General features: G+C 48.8%; 1 protein-coding gene across 26 annotated transcripts in view; it reads left to right on the top strand.

Moving 5' to 3' along the window:
- PTPN3 (protein tyrosine phosphatase non-receptor type 3) overlaps positions 1 to 23,514 on the top strand; it is a 121,046-nt gene that overhangs the window by 5,289 nt on the left and 92,243 nt on the right. For 2 of the 26 annotated variants that reach the window (XM_055579282.1, XM_055579267.1), the window contains exon 1: positions 2,976 to 3,108. The exons of 5 other annotated variants lie outside the window; for them this stretch is intronic. Coding sequence is in view for 8 of the 21 variants with exons in the window: in XM_055579257.1 (XP_055435232.1) it covers positions 9,567 to 9,788 (222 nt within the window). In the remaining 13 variants the exon portion in view is untranslated. 19 more of the 26 variants (XM_055579255.1, XM_055579254.1, XM_055579256.1 and 16 more) reach the window with 18 other exon arrangements.

Here is a 23,514-nt window from a genome sequence, read left to right as displayed (position 1 = left end):
CCCCGCTTCCCTCAGGTGAGTCAGCCTCAGTGTAGACCCCAGGGTCTTGGTGGGAGAGGCAGCAACCAGCTTTGTCAACCACCCCTTGACCTGACCCACTGGTGGGCCTGGAAGGGGCGTGACAACAGCCTGAGCTCATGTCTTGCCCACTTTGCCTCCCTCTCTACCCTCAACACCCTCCCCCCTCCCAGCCCCTTTCCCTGGTCTGGTTACCAAATTCATACATGGTGGTTGTAGAAAATAAAGGCGTCAGGGAGCAGAGGAAAAATCATGCATGGTGTTCTTCCTGGAGGCGGCTCAACACCACCACCATGGTGGACTCCACATGCCTGCCACGCGCCAGCCCGTTCTCTGCCACCCACCAGAGGGTCTTTTAAAATCACTTCCTTTTGCTCCTAGAGTAAAAGACAAAACTAACGCTGGCATCTCTTGCAGGCCCCAGCGTACATGCTTTGGTCCCCATGCTTTCTCTGCTGATGGGGCCAGCGAGAGCCTGGAACCTTTGTCCCCCCCTCCTCGTTAACTCATGCTTTGGACCTTGGCTGCATGATTGCCGATGTCTCCCCTTGCCTTCCTGCTGTGGGTAAAACTGCCTGCTGTAAACACTGCCATTGCACCACCAGGTCTCTCTCCTTTTACAGCACTTTTCACAGTTGCAATTTTGTGCTCAATTAGTGCCATTATTTGTATTAGTACCTGTCTCCCCAGCTACACTGTGAGTTCTGTGAAATCGGAGTCTGTCCTCCTTTAAACACACACACACCCCACACACATACACACTGTCCCTGAGATTTATTTTTTCCTTTTAACTTGTCATTTTGACCTAATTCAGACTTATAGAAAAGTTCTAAGAATAGAACAGAGAACTCCCATATCCCCTTCACCCAGATTCCTCAAATATTCCCATCTTATTCTTCTGTATATACATTTTGTTTTTTCCTGAACTATTTGAGGATCATTTGAGGACTCTTCCTATCCCTCCAGATACTTAAGTGTATTTCCTAAAACCAGTGACATCCTCCTATATAACTACGGTACACTTTTTAAAAGCAGGAAGTCAGTACTGATACTGTGCTGTTATCTCATCTACAGACCTGTGGGCTTTGCCAGTTGTCTCGAGAGTGGCCTTTGCAGCAAAGACAACCCCAGATCAGGTGTTGCCTGTGGTTGTCATGTCTCTTTAGTCTTCTTTAGATTAAATAAGTTCCTCCGGCTTTCTTTGTCCCCTATGATCTTGACATTTTTGGAGAACACAGGCCAGTTCTTTGGTAGGATGCGCCTTAGTTTGAGTCTGTTTTAGCCCGCCCTTGTATCATCACTGCCACTGAAACATCACACGCACTCAGTTAACATTTGGTGAATGAGGATGGAGGGAGGTGGGAGGAAGGAAGTCAGCAGGTTGTCTAGTCTGCCCCACTCCCACGCCTTTCCTTGCTGAAGGATGTTATTTAGTTGCTGTCATGCTGTGTATAGGTTTGAATCTTGCTACTCTTATTTTCATGCATTTATTTTTTAATTGAAGTGTAGTTGACATACAACATTATGTCAGTTTCAGGTGAACAACATAGTGATTTAACATTGGCCTGCGTGATAAAATGATCCCCAGGAGAAGTCTAGAAACCATCTGTCCTCCTGCAGAGTCATTACAGGAGTACGGTCTTTATGCCTTAAACTGTATCTTACATTCCCCACGGCTTGCTTATTTTATAACTAGAAGTTTGTACTTAATCTCCTTCACCTACTTCGCACGACTCCCTCACTCTCTCCCCTCCTGCCACCACCTTTTCGTCCTCTCATCTGTGACTCTGTTTCTGTTTTGTTTCATTTGCTCTTTGGTGTTTTTTGATTTCACATGTAAATGAAGTCATACAGTATTTGTATCTCTGTCTGGTCTACCTCACTTAGCATAATACCCTCTAGATCCATCCATGTTGCCACACACAGCAAGATTTTATTTTTTCTGGCTGCGTAATATTCCATTGTGTATATATGCCATGTCATCTTTGTTCATTCATCCATCCTATTTTTGTTTCACTAACACAGCTTTCTCCCAAAACGAGAGAGGCCTCTGGTGTCTCTGCAGGAATACAAGCAGATGCCAGGTGATGGCTTGGTGGGGATGCTAGAGAGGGAAGGAGAATATTTGATGAGGGGCAGGACTCAGCCTGACTCTCCCTCCAGACACTTAAGTGCCTTTGCCAACTGCAGCTCTGACTTCCTGGGCCCAGGGGCCCAAGAATAAGACGACTAGAATTTTGATCCAAATCAGAACATTTTGAGAATAAATGGGGGGCTGTTAATTGCATCTAATCGAGTAGTCTCAACTAGGGCTGTCCTGCACAAATCAGGCTGTGTGGTCACTCTGCCCACATGCGACTTTGAATGGGAGATCAGCGCCAGGGGATCAGCCTAGGAAACTCTCTAGCACTAAGAATTTTCTGCCGGGACAAAGCAAAACTCATTGCCCTGGCATCACCTGCCGAGTTGCGTGTTCATGGCTTTGGTCGCCTCTGTGGTCTCACTTCCCTTGGCATGCCCCTCCCAGCCTTTCTCCTGCTACATGAACCTTGTGTGAGCCTTTCCCTCACCTGCTGCTTCCTGCCACGGGGACTGTAAGAGAGTGGGAGCATCACTTCCAAAACCAGGAGGAGGGGGATAGGGTCTGTGATGGGTACACAGGGGGAAAGACAAGCCAGCTGTGCTTCCTCCTGACCCAGTCCTAATGAATTTTAAGAGCCAAGATGTGTAAGTGAAGTGGGGCTGGAGACCAGAGATCCCCTAGACCTTTTCTCCGCTCCCCCCAGCAGCCACAGTGCTCACACTTCCCCTGTCTTTCCTGCCCACGCCATCCCCGCCTCCCCCCACCCCAACCCAGTCCCAGCACCCACAAGGCTCACACTTTCCCTCTCTGTCCTGTGCAGGCACCCAGGTCTCTCTTCCAGCCCTAGTTCTGAGATTAGAACCGAGTTGCTGGTCTTTGGCAGAGGCACAGAAGCAGCTGGCATTGGGGACCCAGGCGCAAGAGGATGGGCATTGAATGACAAGAAGGTGCAGACAAGGACTTGGATGCAGAGAGACGAGGCAGGAAACCAACATCGAGGGATTCTGGTAACAAGGCCATTAGGGGGCCGTTTATCAGGAAGCCTAGACCTGCAATATTGAGTGCCCAGACACTCATCATAGGGGGCAGGCTCTGGGGTCTGATGAGTCCAGTTCCTTAACTCATTTTCTGCCTGGCAACAAACGCAAGCCCTGCCTGCCTGGATTATAAAGTGTAGGCATGCCTCATTGTACTGTGCTTTGCAGACATTGCTTTTTTTTGTTGTTTTTTTGATTACAGATTGAAGGTTTGTGGCGACCTTGCATCAGACAAGTCTTTTGGTCCCATTTTTCTAATAACATTTGCTCACTTGGGGTCTGTCTGTCACTTTTGGTAGCTCTTGCAATATTTCAGACACTCCACCAGCAAAAGATTGTGAGTGACCGAAGGCTCAAATGATGGTTAGCATATTTCAGTATTTTTAATCAAAGTACATATATTGTTTTTTTCAGATATAATGCTCTTATACATAATAGACTACAGTGTAGTGTAAATGTAACTTTTATATGCACTGGGAAACCAAAAAATGTGTGTGATTTGCTTTATTGCCATATTCGCTTTTTTTGTGGTGTTCTAGAATGGAACCCACAGTATCTCTGAGGTATACCTGTATTATAGGGTGAAAATGTGAAGGTATAGAGAGATTTCCTGGGGGATCCTGGTCTTGTGGATTTCAAGAACATGGTGCATACGCTATCATGTTTTTATAACTGAAGGTGTTGGTGGCTTTAATGGAAAAGCCAGTTAGTGAAAGAGTTTCTAGTTATTGGAATGCAAGATACTAGCAGTAGTATCTTGGAAAATTTTCTAGTTAACTGTGATATGTTTACTGGTTAAAAATGCCTCCTTCATCCCCTGTGAAACTGTGTAAAAGTGTTGAGTTTGAGGTCACCTTTTATAGGACAAAGGGTCATACCGTGTCTGAACTGGAAGGGACCTCAGAAGAACCTTTTTCAGCTCCCTCTCTTTACAGATGGGGAAACTGAGGCATGTCCAAAGCACACAAAGAAGCAGGGACCGGTACCCACATCATACAGGGTCCAGCCCCCAGACCCTGGGTGTGTTTTCTAGGTCTCATCTAAGGAAGTCTATGAAGTAGACTGTGTATTTCTATCGTTTTATTAACCTCCTGTGGCATTTCTCTAACTGTAGAAATAAGCTGTGTTGGCATCAAAGCAGTTACTCATTTCTTGCTCTTTTTATGTAGAAGTTGCTAGGCTGATCTTTTTTTTTTTCATTTTTATGTAAAGATGATATAAACCCTTCACTAAATTTCTGTATTCCACACTAGTGTTCCTCAGACTTGAGGACATCACAGTGTCATTTTTAAAACGCAGGCTGCTGGGCTCTACCTTCAGAGATTCTGAATCAGTGGGTCTGAATCAGACTCACGTGAGGCCTCAGAATTTGCATCTCTTAACAAGCTCCTCTGTGATGCTACTGGTGGGTCCAGAGACCAGGCGCTGTCCTTTGAGGACCGCTGCCCCAGGCTGAGTGATGGTTGCAGATGGTGTGCTCTGGGCTTTACAGCCAGCAGGACCCTTCCTGCTGCCCAGCCAGGCCTCTGTTTTCCCCTGTTGCTCCCATGGGAGCCGACCTGACCTTTCCACTCTCTCCAGCCCTCCCACCTGTTGCCCTACCCCTCCAGGGGACCCCACCACTTGTGGCCCTGGGATGGCCAAGGCCATCTGCAGGGAGCCTCCTCACATTCTCTGCTCCCTCTTTCTTTCTCTCTCTTTCTTAGAAAATGAGTGTCTCTGGCTCAGGCTCACCTCTCCACTTCCAGATGAAGACTGTCATCCTATCACCTGAGGGGGAAAAGCCTCCTCCCAGCCTTGCCTCACCGTTAGGTCACCGCCCCATCATGCCTTTCCTTTCACTGGGAAGCCTCCTGGAGGAATAGTCTACAGACACTGAAAAAGATTGACTCTCACCTCTCTTGACACAGACATACTATTCAGTTCCAAGAGTTCAGGTTTTCTATACCTCTGCTGCAAGAAAGACGTATTTTTCAGTGTATGTACAGTTCAGCGGCATCAAGCATGATTTTGTGCTACCATCACCACCATAATAGCCACGGAACTCTTGTCATCTTGCACAACTGAAACTTCTGTACTCATTAAATACTAACTCCGCATTCTCCCCACCACCAGCCCTGGCAGCCAGCCTTCTTCTTTCTATGATTTTCTCTACTCTAGGTACCTCATATAATTGGAATCATGTTGTTATCATGTCAGTACTTGCTGTTTTGGTCCTGGCTTATTTTACTTAGCATAATGTTCTCCAGGTTTATCCATGTCACGTGTCAAAATTTCCTTCCTTTTTAAGGCTGACTAATACTTCACTGAATGTACATACCACATTTTGTTATTCATCTGTCAGTGGCTGTCTGGGTTGCTTCCATCGTTTTTGGCTATTGCAAGTAAAGCTGCTATGAACACAGGTGTACCAGAGGACACAGTCTTGAGGAAAGGGGGCTTGCAACCCCAGGTGAGATGTTTAGACATTTATCTAGCAGTCTCAGCTTTATCTACCGCCTGCAACTGCCAGCTCAGTGTCCCCAGGCCTCCCCATCTGACCCTTAAGTAACACTGCCCTTGCCGTGGTGGCCTGGGATCACTCACTTGTCAAGATCAGTGGCATTTGGTCATTCAGTCCACTTGGTCTCTGTGCTGATGCCCTCATGCTGGGGCTTCTGTGATGCAGCACCCCCTCCTGCCTCCCTGCCCATCCTGGCTAATCCTCAGCTAGCTGTTTTCCCTCTGCTCTTAACCGCACTGCATGCCTTCCTGGGTCGCATCATCAGGGCCTGCTCCAGCCCAGTCATCTCTGTGTGTATCACATCTGAGCATTCCCCCCACCCGCCCCCGCGCCCTGAGTGTCCCCAGGGTCCTCCTGTGCACGTGCATGTCCAAAGCAGAGCTCTCCACCTTCCTCCTTAAAAATGTTCTGTCTCCGAGTGACATGTTTGCTAGCTTAGAAATCTCAACATCTCCCTCCCACTACAGCTGCACCGCACAAATCCCGCCCCTCAGCCCATTTCAGCTCCTCCAGCCTCCCACCCCCCAGCAAAACTGGGTGGGTCCACACGCTTCTCCCATTTGCCCTCCACTTTGCCTCTCTCCCCAGTGGGCCCCTCGCATCTATGCCTGCTTCACGTTGCTCCCAGTGTTCCCTGCAGAAACACCAAGATCACCTCTTCTCTGCGGGTCCCCTGTCACCTGGCTCCATGGGCCTTGCTTTTCCCTGGTCTCTCTCTCCCCTAAGCCCTGAAGACCATGTGCTCTCAGCCAGGGCATCCCAAGCTTTAGTGCTGACGTGCTGACTCTGATTCGAGGGGTCGGGTGGGCCTTGCCTGCTGCGTCTCTAACAGGCCCCCCAGGTGGTGCTGAGACTGTGGCCCGGAGACCACACGGGGAGCAGCTGGACTCCAGAGAAGATCTGTGTTTCACAATTTTCAGCCTATAAATAGTGGTGGCATTTAAAAACTCTTGTGTTGTAATTTTAAGGTTTTCTGTCTTATACAAAGTTAATCTTAAATTGCCTCGATCGTAAGGCAGATTCCTTGTTGCAGTGGTTACTGCTAAGTCACTTCAGTCGTGTCCGACTCTGTGTGATCCCACAGATGGCGGCCACCAGGCTCCCCCGTCCCTGGGATTCTCCAGGCAAGAACACTGGAGTGGGTTGCCATTTCCTTCTCCAGTGCATGAAAGTGAAAAGTGAAAGGGAAGTCGCTCAGTCGTGTCCGACTCTTAGCGACCCCATGGACTGCAGCCTACCAAGCTCCTCCATCCATGGGATTTTCCAGGCAAAGTACTGGAGTGGGGTGCCATTGCCTTCTCCGGTTGCAGTGGTTATCTGTTGCTAAAAGACATTTTCAAAGACTTAAGATTTGTCTCTTGAGAGTTCTCAGTGGATCCAGGTGCCTGAGTGTATGGGCAAATGAGACTGTTCCCCCGCTGAGGGATCTGCACACTCAGGGTCCGGCTACCCCTCGTCAACCTCCCCAGGGCAGAGAGGTCTCTTTTTTCAGTTCCTCCCCAGGGCCGAGCTGGTGTCTTCAGGCTGTGGGCCGCAGGGGAAGGAGGCAAGTCTCTGCCCGTCTTCTTGGAGATGATGGTGGAAACTGATGACTCGATGTGGGAAGGCTGGAAGGGAGCCCTGTCCTAGGAGGGGAGGGAAAGGGTTCCTGGCAGCTGGGCCTTGTTGAGGGGCACGTAGGCCTCCTGGAGAGGGGAGGGCGGGGCGGGTGATGGAGCCGAGCAAACCCTGGGGAGTCGACTGCATTGGCCACTTCGGGAGGGTTGGAGAAGCCTGAAAGGGGAGGGATCAGCTTCGTGAAGGAGGGGACGGAGTGAATGTCCGGGAAGGTGCAGCAGTTTAGGTCCAGCCTGCTCCAGAAGTGTCACTGCTCCTGAGCCCCGAAAGCCGCAGCAGTTGAGTCCGTTATTGAAGGGCTCCATGATCTGGCCCCCGCCTGCCTCTCGCACTTGTTCAGTGACTCTGCCCCTGGATTCTAGGTCCAGCCAAGTAACTGTTCCCAGTTAAAATGCAGGTGTCCCTCCTCCTCCCCAGTCTTCTGCGAGGCTATGTGCACAGTCTTATCTCTTGGTGCAGAACGTGAACTGGGGCTGTCTCCGGAACCCCGTCTCACTAACTCCAGGACCCCAGCAAGCCTCCCAAAGTCTCAATGTCCTGATTTCCTTGGTGGGAATGACAGGTGTCTCCGGGCACGTCAGGGTTGAGTGAAGATTCAGTGATGACCGGGGCTCCTCCCAGTGGCACACGGTCATTTCTCAGGAGGCACTGCTGCTCAGTCACTGCCTGCCATCTGTCCCTCTCAGTGAGCTTGTCAGGAGGACCACAGGGTGACAGTTGACCCTGGGTGGGGCCGGGTGTTGGATGGAGGGGCGTGCTGCCTGGGGCAGGGTGGGGCTGGAGCGGTGCCGCTGTGGGGTGGACGCGCTGCACGTGGGGTGTCAGCTGTCCGTGTGGATACTGAAGGCACCGACAGGTGGCAGCTGGCCACAGAGTGGAGAGGAGGAGGCTGGAGGCCTGGGGGTGTAGAACTGGGGCGGAGAGCAGGGCTTCTCAGGCTTTAATGTGCATATGATCTCGGCCTGCGGTTGGTTGTGAGATTGTGTCTTCCTAATGGCACGTGGTCGTGTATGGATGTGAGAGTTGGACTATAAAGAAAGCTGAGCACTGCAGAATTGATGCTTTTGAACTGTGGTGTTGGAGAAGACTCTTGAGAGTCCTTTGGACTGCAAGAAGATCCATCCAGTCAATCCTAAAGGAAATCAGTCCTGAATATGCATTGGAAGGACTGATGCTGAAGCTGAAACTCCAATACTTTGGCCACCTGATGCGAAGAACTGAGTCAGTTCTCCATCCTCCATGCCCTTGTCTAGGGCATGTGGTCATGCCCCGGACAAGGCTCCCGCACTCCCCACCCCCGCAGCCAGTGGTTCACAGCTGTCTTCAAAGACTCTGATGCTGGGAAAGATTGAGGGCAGGAGGAGAAGGGGACGACAGAGGATGAGATGGTTGGGTGGCATCACTGACTCGATGGACGTGAGTCTGAGTGAACTCCGGGAGTTGGTGATGGACAGGGAGGCCTGGTGTGCTGCCATTCATGGGCTCGCAGAGTCGGACACGACTGAGCGACTGAACTGAATGGCACATGGGTAACAGTGATGCCGCCAGTCCGGACACCACACCGTGAGCGGCCCTACTCAGGAGTGTGGTGCGAGGCGGCCAGGCGAGGACAAGAGGATGTGGAAGATGCTGAACAAGAACAGCTGTGTGGCTTTCTACCCAGCCTCGTGGAGCAGGTGCACCCAGGTGTCTGGGGTCTGGAGGGCGAGATGGGAATCAGCTTTTGAGTGATGGACAACAGGCAGCAGGGGTCCCTGCTGACTTTGAGGGAAGTGTTGGGTGACTTGATTGTGCTATTTGATACTCCATCCTTCAAGGTCTAGTTTTGCCATGAGAATCCCCCTAAAAGCTGTTTGCTTTGGTCCCAAGCTGAGCTGTGGTCATGCCCTGGACAAGGCTCCCCCTCTCCCCACCCCCGCAGCCAGTGGTTCACGGCTGTCTTCACAGACGTACTTCCCACCCTGGAAGGAGATTATTGGATTATTCATGCATCTCTCTGATTAGCCTCTCAGTTCCCCGAGACAGCCTCTTACTCGTCTCAGCCCCGGCACCTGCCGTGGAGCCAGGCTGCAGGCGGGCCTCATTAAACGCCTGCGAGGTCATCAGCAGCCGAGCGCAGAGTGTTCACGCAGGAGGAACAAAGCCCTATGACCCAAAGAACCGGAGAACCAAGCCCCTGTGCGAGGGGCCCGGGAGATCAAGCGTTGGTGTCAGGGAGAAGGTGGGAGAACGTGGCATCAGGAGCCGGCAGGACCTCAACTGAAAATGCGGGGACCGCTTTAGCAGCTAAGACAGGGACACGGGAAGGATGAGCGCCGGGGGCGTGGGTTTGGGCATCAGCTGTGAGAATTGGGCTCTTGAGTTTTCTGGAGCGCTGGAGGCTTCAACGGTGAGGATGGGAATTTCAGCCAAGAAACAGCTGTTTGGTCTGGGATCCCAGAAGCGGACCTGCTTTTCTGCTTCCTGCAGGGGAGGGCAAGATTTCTGCAGATCAAGAATTGAGAAATGTCTCTCCAGCCACCGGTGTGCCGTAAGCAGTGCTTCTCAAGGCTGAGTGAAGCCGGGAGGTGGGGATCTGTCCCGCAGTAGGGGCTAGAGGCACAGTGCAGTTAGCGTGTTGAACCTCTAGCCAGGGAAGAAAGGGCCCCCTGAGATTGGGGGGGTGTCTAATGCCTGAACCTCAGAAGCCCTGTGAGTTGGGGTTCACCTCATTTTCCTGCGGACGAATTGGAGTCTCACGGAGGTTCAGCAACTCGCCCACAGTCACGCAGCTGGGAGGCTGAGTCAGGCTCCGACCTGGGCCCGGGGGCTGGGGGAGGAGAGGAGGGGGTGAAGCAGGGTCAGAGCTGTGGTGGGCTGGGGAGGGCTCCCAGTGCCAGGGGCTGGGGGCCGGCGGGAGCACCAGGGAGAAGCAGGGTCAGGTGACGGTAGAAAGGGGCGAGGAGGCGGCCGAGTGTCATGGGGTGGAGGTTTAAGCAGTTACATGAGGCCTCAGGTGATAGCGTTTTAAGTTCATTTCAGTTCAGTCGCTCAGTCGCGTCCACTCTTTGCAACCCCATGAACCGCAGCACACCAGGCCTCCCTGTCCATCACCAACTCCCGGAGTTCACCCAAACCCATGTCTATCGAGTCGGTGATGCCATCCAACCATCTCATCCTCTGTCGTCCCCTTCTCCTCTTGCCTTCAATCTTTCCCAGCATCAGGGTCTTTTCCAGTGAGTCAGCTCAATAGCGTTTTAAGTGCTATCAATTTAATTTTTGAACTCATTATTACTCATAGAAAACTTAGGCAATACAGAAAGGTTGAAAGAATGGACCAGTTAACCATTTTCACGTCCTGTGAGTTCCTGTATACTTTATACAATGACTGGTACAGTTGTGCTCACGCTGTAGGTACAGTTTTAAAACCAGCTTTTTGTTTTTAACTTATAATTTTTTCCATGTCATTATGAAGTAAGTCTTCATGGACATCCCGTGGCTGTTTTGATTTACTTAACAGGCCCTCTGAGCTTGGAAATCGGGGTTTTTTTTGTCATTTTCAATGTTATGTCTCTGCGAGGAAGATCTTTGCAAATAAAACTTCCATGTCTCAATATATCCTGACGGTAGGGTCCTAGAAACGGACCGACCGGGTCAAAGCACCTCTCAGCGTTGTTGGAATGATGTGCTGTTAGGCGTGCTGACGCGGACCTGCTAGGAGTGCAGTGTCAGCCGTGTGCACATTAGCCATTCACGTGTGTGTGTGTGTGTTTCACAAGCATTTGTTAAGCACCTTTGGGAAGAGACTCCATTCTCTGTGGCCAGGTGAGCACAGCAGCCGCTGCTGGCGTCCTGGGCTTGGCTGGGGCAGGTGGGAAGTTGGATGGTACATGGTGTCCCCTCTCTGCCTGTGCCATCACAGGCCCAGGAGCCCGGCACGGCCCGAGGGCCTCTGGCCGCAGGGTCCAGGCAGTGCCCGCCTGTGAGTCTGGAGCCGCCCGCCTTCCCCACCGTAGCACTCAGGACCCGGAAGTAGCTCCGGGTGTGTGTGATGGGGAGTGTCATGCTCCCCATGTTGCCTTTTTGTCCGTGTCATCTGCAGGTGCATTTACAGGGCACCTCAGGCTTGCTAGGAATGGCTCCAGGTGCTAAGGGCACAGCCGGTAACAGTAAAGCCCCTGCCTTTAAGGAACTCCCATTCTAGTGGGAGGCATGGATGTGGGTATTGGGAGGAAGCAAGCTGTGAACGCATTTAACATGTCTCGGGGTGAGCAAGGAAGAAGGGAGATTGGGAAGGCCTCACGGATCAGACACTTCGAGTGAGGGATGGAGCCAGGTGGAGGATGTTGGAGGGAGAAGAGTTCCCAGCAGGCGGAACAGCAACTGCAAACACCTGCGGTGGGAACAAGCTCGGAACATTGGGGTACAGGGGAGGGGGCAGTGCGGCTGGAGGAGGGAGCGGAGGACGTGGACAGGGAGGGCTCCCCCCACCCGCCCCAGTGCAGCAGAATGTGGCCCAGGACCCAGAGTTCACTCTTCCACTGGCTGGTTCTGGAGTCAGAGGGCCACTCCCACCACTGGAAGCAGTGGAGGCTAACCCGCTGCCTTGCCGTGTTCTCTAGCGGGTGATTGCTCAGGCCTGTGTTTGGTGGGGAAGCCCTGGGAGTGAAAGCCCAGACTTTGGGAAGTCACTGGCTCCATTGGCCCTTTGATTTCCTCCTCTGTGCAATGAAGGACTTGAGCTAGGAGACTGTTAAGGACATATTGAGCTTTCCAAGGCTGGGACCCTCTGCCCTGTCCTTAGTTAAATGTGCTGGTTAGATCTTGGATTGTTTTGGTTGAGCTAATATTGTTGTTGTTTAGTTGCTAAGTACTGTCCGACTCTTCAGCGACCCCATGGACTGCAGCCTGGCAGGCTTCTCTGTCCATGGGATTCTCTAGGCAAGAATAATGGAGTGGGTTGCCATTTCCTTCTCCAGGGGATCTTCCTGACCCAAGGATCAAACCTGCATCTTTTGCATTGCAGGCGGATTCTTTACCACTGAGCACCTAGGAAGCCAGTTGAAGTAATAGGAGTGTATAAAGTGCAGTTGATACATATTTAGTTCTTAATATGGTTAGCCTATCAGGTTACTTTGTTACAGACCAGAGGCTTTCAGCCAGCTGTGGGTGTCTGACAGTAGTGATGAGAAGCAGGTGGGGCATAGGGGACACACACCACCCCCTCCCCATGGTTTATCCACTCAACTGTCCATTTATCCTACAGTTAATTCTTGAGCACCTGCTGGGTACCAGGCCCTGGAGCATGGTTTTTAAAAGACCCTGCCTTCATTAAGTTTTCAGTCTAGGGTAGTAGTCTTCTGCCAGAGGATTGTGGTAGGGAAGGATCCTGGTTAGAAAGACCAGGCTGCCTCCTGCTGCTGCTGCTAAGTCGCTTCAGTCGTATCCGACTGTACTACCCCATAGACGGCAGCCTGCCAGGCTCCCCCATCCCTGGGATTCTCCAGGCAAGAACACTGGAATGGGTTGCCATTTCCTTCTCCAGTGCATGAAAGTGAAAAGTGAAAGTGAAATTGCTCAGTCATGTCCAACTCTTCGTGACCACATGGACTGCAGCCCAACAGGCTCCTCTGTCCATGGGATTTTCCAGGCAAGAGTACTGGAGTGCCTCTCACCTCATGCGAAAATTGACTCAAAATGGATTAATGCCCTAAATATAAGAGCTAAAGACTTGGAACTCTTAGGGAAAAACAGGGATAAATCTTCATGACCTTGGAGTTAAACTTGGATACGACACCAAAAACACAAGCAACAGAAGAAAAGTAAATTGAACTTCATTGAAATTACTTTGGTGCCTAAAAGACATAATCAAAAAAGTGAAAAAGCCTGCAGAATGGGAGAAAATATTTGCAAATCATATCTGATAAAGGTTTAATGTAAGAATATATGAAGAACTCCTATAACTAATCCAAATTAAGATAACCCAATTTAAAAATAGGCAGAGGACTCGAACAGACATTTCTCTGAAGATCTGCAAATAGCACAATGAAAAGATGCTTACCATCATTAGTCATTAGGGAAATGTAAATTAAAACCACGGTGAAATATCACTTGACATCTACTAGGATGGCTGTTATCAAAAGTACTGGTAAGGATGTGAAGAAATTGGAACCCTCTTATATTGCCAGTAGGAATGTTAAATGGTGCGACCTCTGTAGAAAACAGTTTAGTGGCCCTTCAAAAGGCCAAGCATGACCCAGCAAGTCATGACCCGCTCCTAGGTGTACACCCCAAAGCAGATACTGATATAGAGATATCATTGCAGCACTGTTTACAATATGATAGCCACATGGTGGAACCAGGCCAAGTGTCAGCAAATGAATGGATAAACAAAATGTCTCTCTGTACCATGGAATATTATTCAGCCTTGAACAGGAATGGAGTTCTTATGCATGCCACAGCATGGATGAACTTTACACATTAGCTAAGTGAAATAAGCCAGTCACAAAGGGACACATATTGTATAATTCCACTTATGTGAAATATCTAGAATACACAAATTCATAGAAAGTAGCTGGTTGCCAGAGGTTGTGGGAAGGAGCAGGGAGTTATTGCTTCATGGGTACAGAGTTTCTGTTTGGAGGGATGGAAACGTTTGGGAGAGAAATCGTGGAGTTGGTTGTACAGTGTTGTGAATGTAATTAATGTCTCTGAATTGTGCATTTAATAATGGTTGACATGCACATGTTCTGTTTAAGCACACACCAGAGCAGGCGGTGTGATGTCTGGGAGGAGTGTGGCTTCATCAGGAGCCACTGGGCCTGGGTTCTGCTCTGTGCCAGGTGACCTCAGGCATGGACCTCAGGCTGTCTTTAACCTGGGTCCCGCGTCTGATATGGGAGCTGGATGAGATGAGAGGTGTATTTTCTGGTGGGTCATGGGAGGTGGTCAGGAGATGCCTTTCCATCCCCTTTAAATTCCTTTCTATCCCCTTTAAATTCTGGTGAACAACAGAACATCTGGTGGTTTTCTTCCAGTTAGCATTAATTACCTGCTCATCTGTTTTTTGCCTCTTTTTTTTTTTTTTGGTCAGATGGTGGCCTAGCCTTTTCCCGTCATCTTGTGGCCATGCATCTTTGGTGGTTGGATTTTTTTTCCCCCTGAAGCAGGGCTCACCTGGGCCCCGATTCTTGATGTTTGGTAACCTGCTCCTTCTTCCCTACCTGGTTTCCTGTGGTTTCCTTTGGAAGTCTGCTGTGTTGTGCTGTGCTTAGTCACTGTTGTGTCCAACTCTTTGCTACCCCATGCACTGTAGCCCGCCAGGCTCCTCTGTCCATGGGGATTCTTCTGGCAAGAATACTGGAGTGGGTTACCATGCCCTGCTCCAGGGGATCTTCCCAACCCAGGGATCCAAGCCAGGTCTCCCACATTTCAGGTGGATTCTTTACTGTCTGAGCCACCAGGGAAGCCCTTGGAAGTCAGCTGCTGCTACTGCTGCTGCTAAGTCGCTTCAGTCGTGTCCGACTCTATGGGACCCCATAGACGGCAACCCACCAGGCTCCGCTGTCCCTGGGATTCTCCAGGCAAGAACACTGGAGTGGGTTTCCATTTCCTTCTCCAATGCATGAAAGTGAAAAGTGAAAGTGAAGTCACTCAGTCGTCTCCGACTCTTCGCGACCCCATGGACTGCAGCCTACCAGGCTCCTCCGCCCACAGGATTTTCCAAGCAAGAGTACTGGAGTGGGGTGCCAGTGCCTTCTCCGTTGGAAGTCTGAGCCTTCCTAATTAGAAGTCATCTGAGCACCTAGCCATGGTTATGGTTCCACTTGGTGGAATACTATAAAACCATAACAAAAATGCCAGTAAAGTGAAATACCTGGACAAACGTTTCATCATGCGATGAAGGGAAAGAGTGGGCTGTATGGTTATATAGACGTGAAAGTACAACTTAAAAAAAAAACAACCCTCCCCAAACGGACGGCACTGTTGGTATTATTTGACACGAGTGCGTTGGAGTGGCACTCTCCTTCCAGTGGTCAGAGTCAACTTGTTTTTTTTCACAGGCATGGAGGTAGGTAGGTTCTGTGCTGCCCAAGTACCTCCAGTAAGTAGCCAGATGAAAAAAACTTCAAGGTTTGGGTGCTGTGAGGCTGTCCTGAATCCTCCTGGAGACCCAGGCCCCTGCCACACTCAGGCTCCACTCTGCCACCCCCATCCCCCCACACCCAATGGCTGTCCTTATGAGGTCCAGTGGCTTGGGGCCAGCATGTGTGCCCCAAAGGTGAGTTGGCAGGGGTCTGGTTGAGCTCAAGTTCACTGAGAAACCCAGGCTCCTGGGGGCTGCAGTGTATCCGGGCCTGAGTCTTCCCACTTCCGAGATCCTTGGAGTCAGGTGCCGTGGAAAGGGATTGGCCGGACACTCTCAGGATCTCCCTGGAAGGAGAGCTGTTAGTCACGGGGTAGGAGAGGCCCGGGCCAAACCCAGGGCCTGGCCTCAGGAAATGAGGTGGCCCACCCTGCTCTCCCGCTGTTAATAATTAGCTCAGTGTGGCTGCCTGTGGAGCTGGAAGGGCCTTTAGACGTTCTGGGCACTCGCTCCAGCCCACGCCTTTTATACAAGTGAGGCGAAGTCCCTTGCTACATCTCCACAATTCTGAAAGATTCCTGTTCCACACTTTTCGCTTCTTTAAAATCACGATCCTCGCAATCAGAGGGTACTTTGGATGTACTGTCCCTTTAAAAGAACTCTTCTGAAACACCTGTTGTCACTTTAGAACAGAGGGACGATGGTAATAAATACCCAGGCATTACTCAGGTTTCTGATGTTGCAGAATTAATTAGAGGGAAAAGGGGTTTTTCTGGATCATTTCCTCCCTAAGAGGAAGTTTACCAACATGTGAGCTGGGGGAGTGCCGATGAAGACGATCTCAAAGGGTGAGAACGTACCTGTAGTCGGTTGTGATGAGGTGGGGCCTTTTCCCTTCAGCAAAGCACCTGTAATTCACCTTCCTCTGAGCGCACAGGCCAGGGATCTCAGTGGGGAGGTATGTGGTGCCCTGCACCAGGCTGGGGCCCTCACGCCGTTTGGTGGCTGAAGTGCGACTTGGGCGGGGTTCTCCCAGTGTCTCCTCTACAGTCTGTAAAATGTGGAGAGCTGAGCCCCATCAGATAGAGGGGAGTCAGGAGGAACGGGCGTGCATATATTTGGAAAACCTCGAAGCCCTGTAGGGCCCTTGGTTGCTCCTCAGGGTAGGAAGCCTGGCAGTGGGAACGGCCCAGGGACTAAGAAGGAGGGGGGCAGAGAGGGCCGCTGTAAAGGCTCAGTCCTCAGGGTAGCTGGGGCTAACTGTCTGCACAGGGTTAGATGCGAGATCGCTGCTCCTCCGCATTACTTAGAGATGCGGAAACAGACTTTTGAGAGTGAATTCGTCCAAGGTTCCATCAGCCTGGGCGTGGCAGAACAGAGATTGGAACTCTAGTCTGGTGCATTCCTTCAAACCTCCAGTTGGCCCTGGCCACCAGGGGTGGGGTGGGGGGGCAGACAGCAGTGTCCCTGGTAAGTGGCTTGAGGGCTCCTGGAAATCAAAGAATGGATCATGTCTGTATTCCCAGCTCCCAGCATGTGGAAGGTCTCAGTACAAATACATAAATGCAGCTACAGCAGCAACAAGATGTATTATTTTTATTTCATTATTCCTAAATACTATTCTGATGAGCATTTTGGCATGCTTTTATAAGTCTTTTTTTTTCTTTTTTAAGAGTTTGTTTTGTGGTTTCTTTTAATTAGTTTTCTGGCCCCCTCATCTCACCAAGTCAAAGCCCTGAAAATCAAAATAGGCTATATGGAGTTAGATTTTAATCTTGGTTTCTAGACCTGCTGGCAGCCAGCAGAGTTACTGTAGCTAATATGACCGGAGATGGCTCCTCCGATGAAAACCTTACAGGCAGAGGATTTTAAAGCTGAGAGGGGCCTTAGAAGGCTTGAAATTGGAAAACCGGGCTGAAAAGAAATGAAGCAGTAACTTTCCAGGTCACTTGGCTGATAAGTGACAAAGAGGATAGTGCTTTGGTTAAGAATCTGCTGGCAATGCAGGAGACCTGGGTTCAATCCCTGTGTCGGGAAGATCCCCTGGAGAAGGAAACGGCAACCCACTCCAGTGTTCTTGCCTGGAGAGTTCCATGGACAGAGGAGCCTGGCAGGCTACCGTCCATGGGGTCACAAAGAGTCGGACACGACTGAGCAACTAACACTTTGGTGGCGGGAGGGGAGTTGGAGGGTATTTTTTTCTGTGTTTCCTTGAGATAAAATTATGGTGCAGGCTGCTGGTGGCAAGGACTGAGTTTCTCTGGGCAGGTTCCTGCTGGCCTCAGACTCCTTGGCAAGAACAGAGCTGGCGGGATGGTCCAGTCGTGAGATTCCAGCTTCTTGGCTGGGATGTGCCGCGATTAGCACATCTCAAACCTTTCAAAGTGACTTTAGCTGTTTTCTTTTCTGAAGGCTTCTGCTGCTTCTGGCTGTAAAGGGGTTGGGGCTGGAGCCTAAGATAGAAAAATCATGGACTGACACCCAAAAGGGCGTGTCTGTGCCCCAAGGGCAAATATTAGCACAGTATTTTTGTAAAGTTTATGCAACTTGATTCATGTCCCTGTAGAGTAAATTTATTCCATCCTGTTTTCCAGCCTCGTTGGGGCCCAGTGGAACTATTCAGAGGGAGAATGAAGAGAGATGGGTAGCTTAATTTTAGGTAGAAACTGCTCAGTATAAGATCGATTTCATCATCTATATTTTTAGCTTTACATACTGCTTTTTGTCTGTTCATACTATTTTGTCCTGTTTCATAGTTTGATGGGCCATTTTAGTTTTTTTCCACCCAGGATTGAGGTATCCGTTTTGAATTATTTCCCATGAGAAATCCAGCTTTGACCAGCGCTACTTTGAGCGCTAGTTTGGGTTTGGGCACTGTTGAAATGGAAGTCATAGAATATTGGTCCTGGAAGCTGGAGGAAGTTCACCTCTCCTACCCTTCCAGTGCCGGCCTGCCCTCTGCAGCTTGCCAAGGGCCTTATCCACCCTCTCTGCTTGATTACCTCTAGCGCTGGGGAGCTCACTCTCTTTCAAGGCTGTCCCTGCCATATTTGTGCAGCCCTGAGTGTTCAAAAGCTCTTCCATTTTTTTTTGTTTGTTTTCATCTTCTAACGATTGAACCTTTGGGATCTGAAACAATCAGGCTCATGATGGTCATAGTAATAAGCTCCATTCATCAGGCCCTGCTAGTGGCAGTTAGAAGGTATATGCTTCCATATACCTTCAGTGCTTAAACCAACCTAGGAAAACAGAATTCCCCCCTTTCTGCAGATAAGGAATCTGAATCTGGGGCAGGGTGATCTCTTTATGTTCACATAGCTGGTAAGTGGTTAAATAGGGTTTCCAGTCCACATCTCTGCCTGATTCCACTGATGCTGACCTCACCACCTCTAATTGTGTCCTGATTCCTCTTCTGTGTGACACCCTAGATTTTTTAAGAACCTACTCTCCTCTTTCAGATTTCTGTAGGATTTCAGTTATTTCTCAGACACTCCTACTAATAAATCTGTTTTTGTGGGGTTCCTAAAATGTGCATGTGCCTCCCCTCCTGGCCTTTGCACACATGGTGTGCAATTTCCAGACTGCCACTGCTTCCGCCTGGCCAATTCCCCTTTATCCTGCAGACTTTCCCTTGGAGCCTCTGTGAGCCTGTCCTGCCCCCTACTCCAGCTTCCCTGGCTCGGATCAGGAGCCTCCCCGCTGTTCCTCTAGCACCCTGAGCTTTCATGCCTCTTAGAACATGAAACTCCAGGCATCTCTGCCTTCACCCATCCCACTCCCTTGGCCTGGCACCAAGCAGGTGCCCAGTTAGTGAATACTAAGTAAGTAAAAGGTCCAGAACTCCTGCCAAAGTGATAACAAAGGCTGGAAGCAATCATAAACGACATGGATTGGCCTGGGAAACTCCAATCCCGGTCCCATGCAGGGGTTTGGCTTGGAGGCTGTGTTGACAGCTTGTCTGGTAGCAGGTCCCATGGGTCATCTCCCCCAGCGTGGTTTGCTTCAGTCCCTCCATGGCTGGCAAGTGTCTCTCTCTTTTTTTTTTCTCCTACCAGAAGGCGGGCTTGCTGGCCTCTGAAGTTTCTGGGTTCACTGGGGTGGCACCCACAAAGCCTCCACATGCACAGAGAATGGTTCTAGGATGTCTGGATCCCGCCAAATGTGTGGTTTAGTACCACACCATGATAACCTCTTCCTAAACATTGTTTTTAAACTTCAGAAACTCTCATTTAAAAAAATCTGTGAAAGTGATGTTAAAATTTGGGAGCGTGCTCCCTGGGGTGTGGTGGGGTCTGGGGGGGGCGTCATGTTTGGAAGGAGCAGGAGGAGACTGGCCCCAGCCTCCTCGACAGCGGAACATGTGCACTCGAGATTTGTGTTTTTTCCTCGGTGGTACTTCAAGAAAGAGGAGAAAAAGAAGGTGATGGGTTCACCGAACATCCTCACAGGTTGAACGTGGTTTTCTGGTCACCAGGGAGTGAGCTGTGTGTTTCAGGTGCTAGCTGGCTTCTCATCACAGCCCTGGACTCCCGGCTCGCAGGACGTCAGAGGTTGGTTTCTCTTTATAGCAACATTACCTCTGTCCCTGAAACTGCCTGCAGCTCCCACAGCATTCTTTGTCTTGCCCTTCAGGCAGCTTAAAACTACTTCTTGTTATCCTCCCGGTATCAAGTATAACTTTTATTTGGTTAGTTTTGTGAGTGTCATGGTGTCGGGCCTATAAATAAACCCAACTCCATAATAAGAAAACTATTTGACTTTTTGAAGTTGTAGGAGAGCAAGGGCGCTAATTACAGGTCTCCACTGAAATACCACTGATCCTACATCTGACCCCTACCCTGCTTCCCAGGGGCTCCTGGTTGGAGCTCCATTCCCTGAACAAGTTACAGATCCTGTGGAGTAAAGGAGTTGATCCCAAGATGGTACTTCCGGAGTATTGGGATTAATAATTGTGGAGATGGGGAGGGATAAATTAGGAGGTTGGGATTAACATATACATACTGCTGTATTAAAAAATAGAAAACCAACAGAGACCTACTGTATGGCACAAGGAACTATACTCAATATTTTGTAATAACCTATACAAGAAAATAACCTGAAAAAGAATATATATGTGTGTATAATTGAATCACTGGGCTGTACACCTGAAATGAACACAGCATTGTAATCAACTGCACTCCAATTAAAACATAAAAATAAAAAAATAAACTAAAAAAAGGACTAACAATTGCAAGATAATTTGGGTATTGAGCTGTGGTATTAAGGCAACTTGTGTGAGCATTTTCTTCCATATGGTGAATGATATGAAGTCAGAGTTAAAAACTCATAAATGCATTCATGGAAGCATTTTTCTAAGTAAAATTTATTAAGCACTTTTATATATGCATAGCCAAATTAAAAATAAGTCTTAGGCACCAATACTTCCATTGTCAGCTGTGATTATTGCATTCATTAGCAGGCTTAAAGCTTTAAAGATGTTATTTAAAATTTGTTTGGTACATAGGCCCAGGACAAAATAGTTTATTGGCCTTATCATTGAATTAGCATCATGAAAATGCCTCTCTTAGTAGATTTTTGTAATTTAGTATTCAGTAGTAATTATGTTTACATTCTAAGCTATTTTTTAAAATAAGTTCGTATATTTCTCTTTATTATTATGCAGCATTGTACTTTGGAAATTAAAGCCAAGTAAGTGGGGGGAAAATGGCAGAAGGTAGTGTTGATAAATTTATGAAAATTATAGTCATGAGAATATTAAACTGCATTGTACCAGTTGTATGGTAACATGGTTATCAGCTGCACATAATTTAAAATAAAGTAAAATAGTTATTTCCAAGATATGGGCATGTCACAAATGAACTAAAATCACTGGTTTTTAATTAGTTGGAGTGAGTTTATTAACATTTGTGAAGCCTAATGAATCATTACGAACAAAGCTAGTGGAGGTGATAGAATTCCAGTTGAGCTATTCCAAATCCTGAAAGATGATGCTGTGAAAGTGCTGCACTCAATATGCCAGCAAATTTGGAAAACTCAGCAGTGGCCACAGGACTGGAAAAGGTCAGTTTTCATTCCAATCCCAAAGAAAGGCAATGCCAAAGAATGCTCAAACTACCGCACAATTGCACTCCTCTCACATGCTAGTAAAGAAATGCTCAAAATTCTCCAAGCCAGGCTTCAGCAATACGTGAACCGTGAACTTCCTGATGTTCAAGCTGGTTTTAGAAAAGGCAGAGGAACCAGAGATCAAATTGCCATCATCCACTGGATCATGGAAAAAGCAAGAGAGTTCCAGAAAAACATCTATTTCTGCTTTATTGACTATGCCCAAGCCTTTGACTGTGTGAATCACAATAAACTGTGGAAAATTCTGAAAGAGATGGGAATACCAGACCACCTGATCTGCCTCTTGAGAAATGTGTATGCAGGTCAGGAAGCAACAGTTAGAACTGGACATGGAACAACAGACTGGTTTCAAATAGGAAAAGGAGTACATCAAGGCGGTATATTGTCACCCTGCTTATTTAACTTATATGCAGAGGACATCATGAGAAACGCTGGACTGGAAGAAACACAAGCTGGAATCCAGATTGCCGGGAGAAATATCAATAACCTCAGATATGCAGATGACACCACCCTTATGGCGGAAAGTGAAGAGGAACTCAAAAGCCTCTTGATGAAAGTGAAAGAGGAGAGTGAAAAAGTTGGCTTAAAGCTCAACATTCAGAAAACGAAGATCATGGCATCCGGTCCCATCACTTCATGGGAAATAGATGGGGAAACAGTGGAAACAGTGTCAGACTTTATTTTTCTGGGCTCCAAAATCACTGCAGATGGTGACTGCAGCCATGAAATTAAAAGACGCTTACTCCTTGGAAGGAAAGTTATGACCAACCTAGATAGCATATTCAAAAGCAGAGACATTACTTTGCCAACAAAGGTCTGTCTAGTCAAGGCTATGGTTTTTCCTGTGGTCATGTATGGATGTGAGAGTTGGACTGTGAAGAAGGCTGAGCGCCGAAGAATTGATGCTTTTGAACTGTGGTGTTGGAGAAGACTCTTGAGAGTCCCTTGGACTGCAAGGAGATCCAACCAGTCCATTCTGAAGGAGATCAGCCCTGGGATTTCTTTGGAAGGAATGATGCTAAAGCTGAATCTCCAGTACTTTGGCCACCTCCTGCGAAGAGTTGACTCCTTGGAAAAGACTCTGATGCTGGGAGGGATTGGGGGCAAGAGGAGACGGGGACGACAGAGGATGAGATGGCTGGATGGCATCATGGACTCGATGGACGTGAGTCTGAGTGAACTCCGGGAGTTGGTGATGGACAGGGAGGCCTGGCATGCTGCGATTCATGGGGTCACAAAGAGTCGGACACGACTGAGCGACTGAAGTGAACTGAACTGAATGAATCATACCATGACAGTCAACTATCATTGTCTTAAGAAAAGAGATACAGGTAGGATCATTATTTGACAGCGAGAGTTGAGTGTCCCCCGTTTCTGAGAGAGTGAATAACACAAGGCACTATGGTCTGTTGTATATATATAACTTGGATATTATGATTGCTAAGAATTGTTGTCTGTGAAAGATATGAACTAATTTGAATAAGTCAAGAGGACAGACGATCACATGATAGAGTCCTTTCTGAACTTTGTTGTCCGTTGCTCTCTTCCTCTCTTATGACCAAGGCACTGAATCCAGGACCAACATGCAGACTGGAGAGTCGGTTACTTCAGCACCGCCTTAGGAAGTGCCTCCAGACTGAGTGAGGGCGCAGCTAAGCTGTAGAAACCCCTTCTGGTTCTAGGAAGCTACTGGCAATACAGACAGGAAAACGGACACGGAGGGAGTGCTGACCTAACCAAGCCCTGACTGTAGGCACAGTTGGTCAGAACTGAAAGGTGATACCTGGCTGAGAGTTCTGCATGGCCTTGGTGCTCAGGCCCCCTGCATCAGTGTGCCCTTGGGACACTTATTACAAATGCAACTTCTGCCTGACAGCTAAAGCAAGGCAAAGTCCTGGTTAGGAGCATCCCTGGATAAGGAGGAAAGAAAGGGGTATCACCAGAACAATTTGCCAAATTTTGGTATGGACTATAAATACTTTATTGATGTTAAATTTCCTTAGTATGATTATGGTGGTTATGAAGTACCCTTGTCCTTGGAAGATATTTACTGAACTATAGAGGT

The sequence above is a fragment of the Bubalus kerabau genome, chromosome 4, assembly GCF_029407905.1.
Source record: "Bubalus kerabau isolate K-KA32 ecotype Philippines breed swamp buffalo chromosome 4, PCC_UOA_SB_1v2, whole genome shotgun sequence".
Taxonomy (NCBI): Eukaryota; Metazoa; Chordata; class Mammalia; order Artiodactyla; family Bovidae; genus Bubalus; species Bubalus kerabau.
This window is presented reverse-complemented; position numbering and strand designations above follow the sequence as displayed.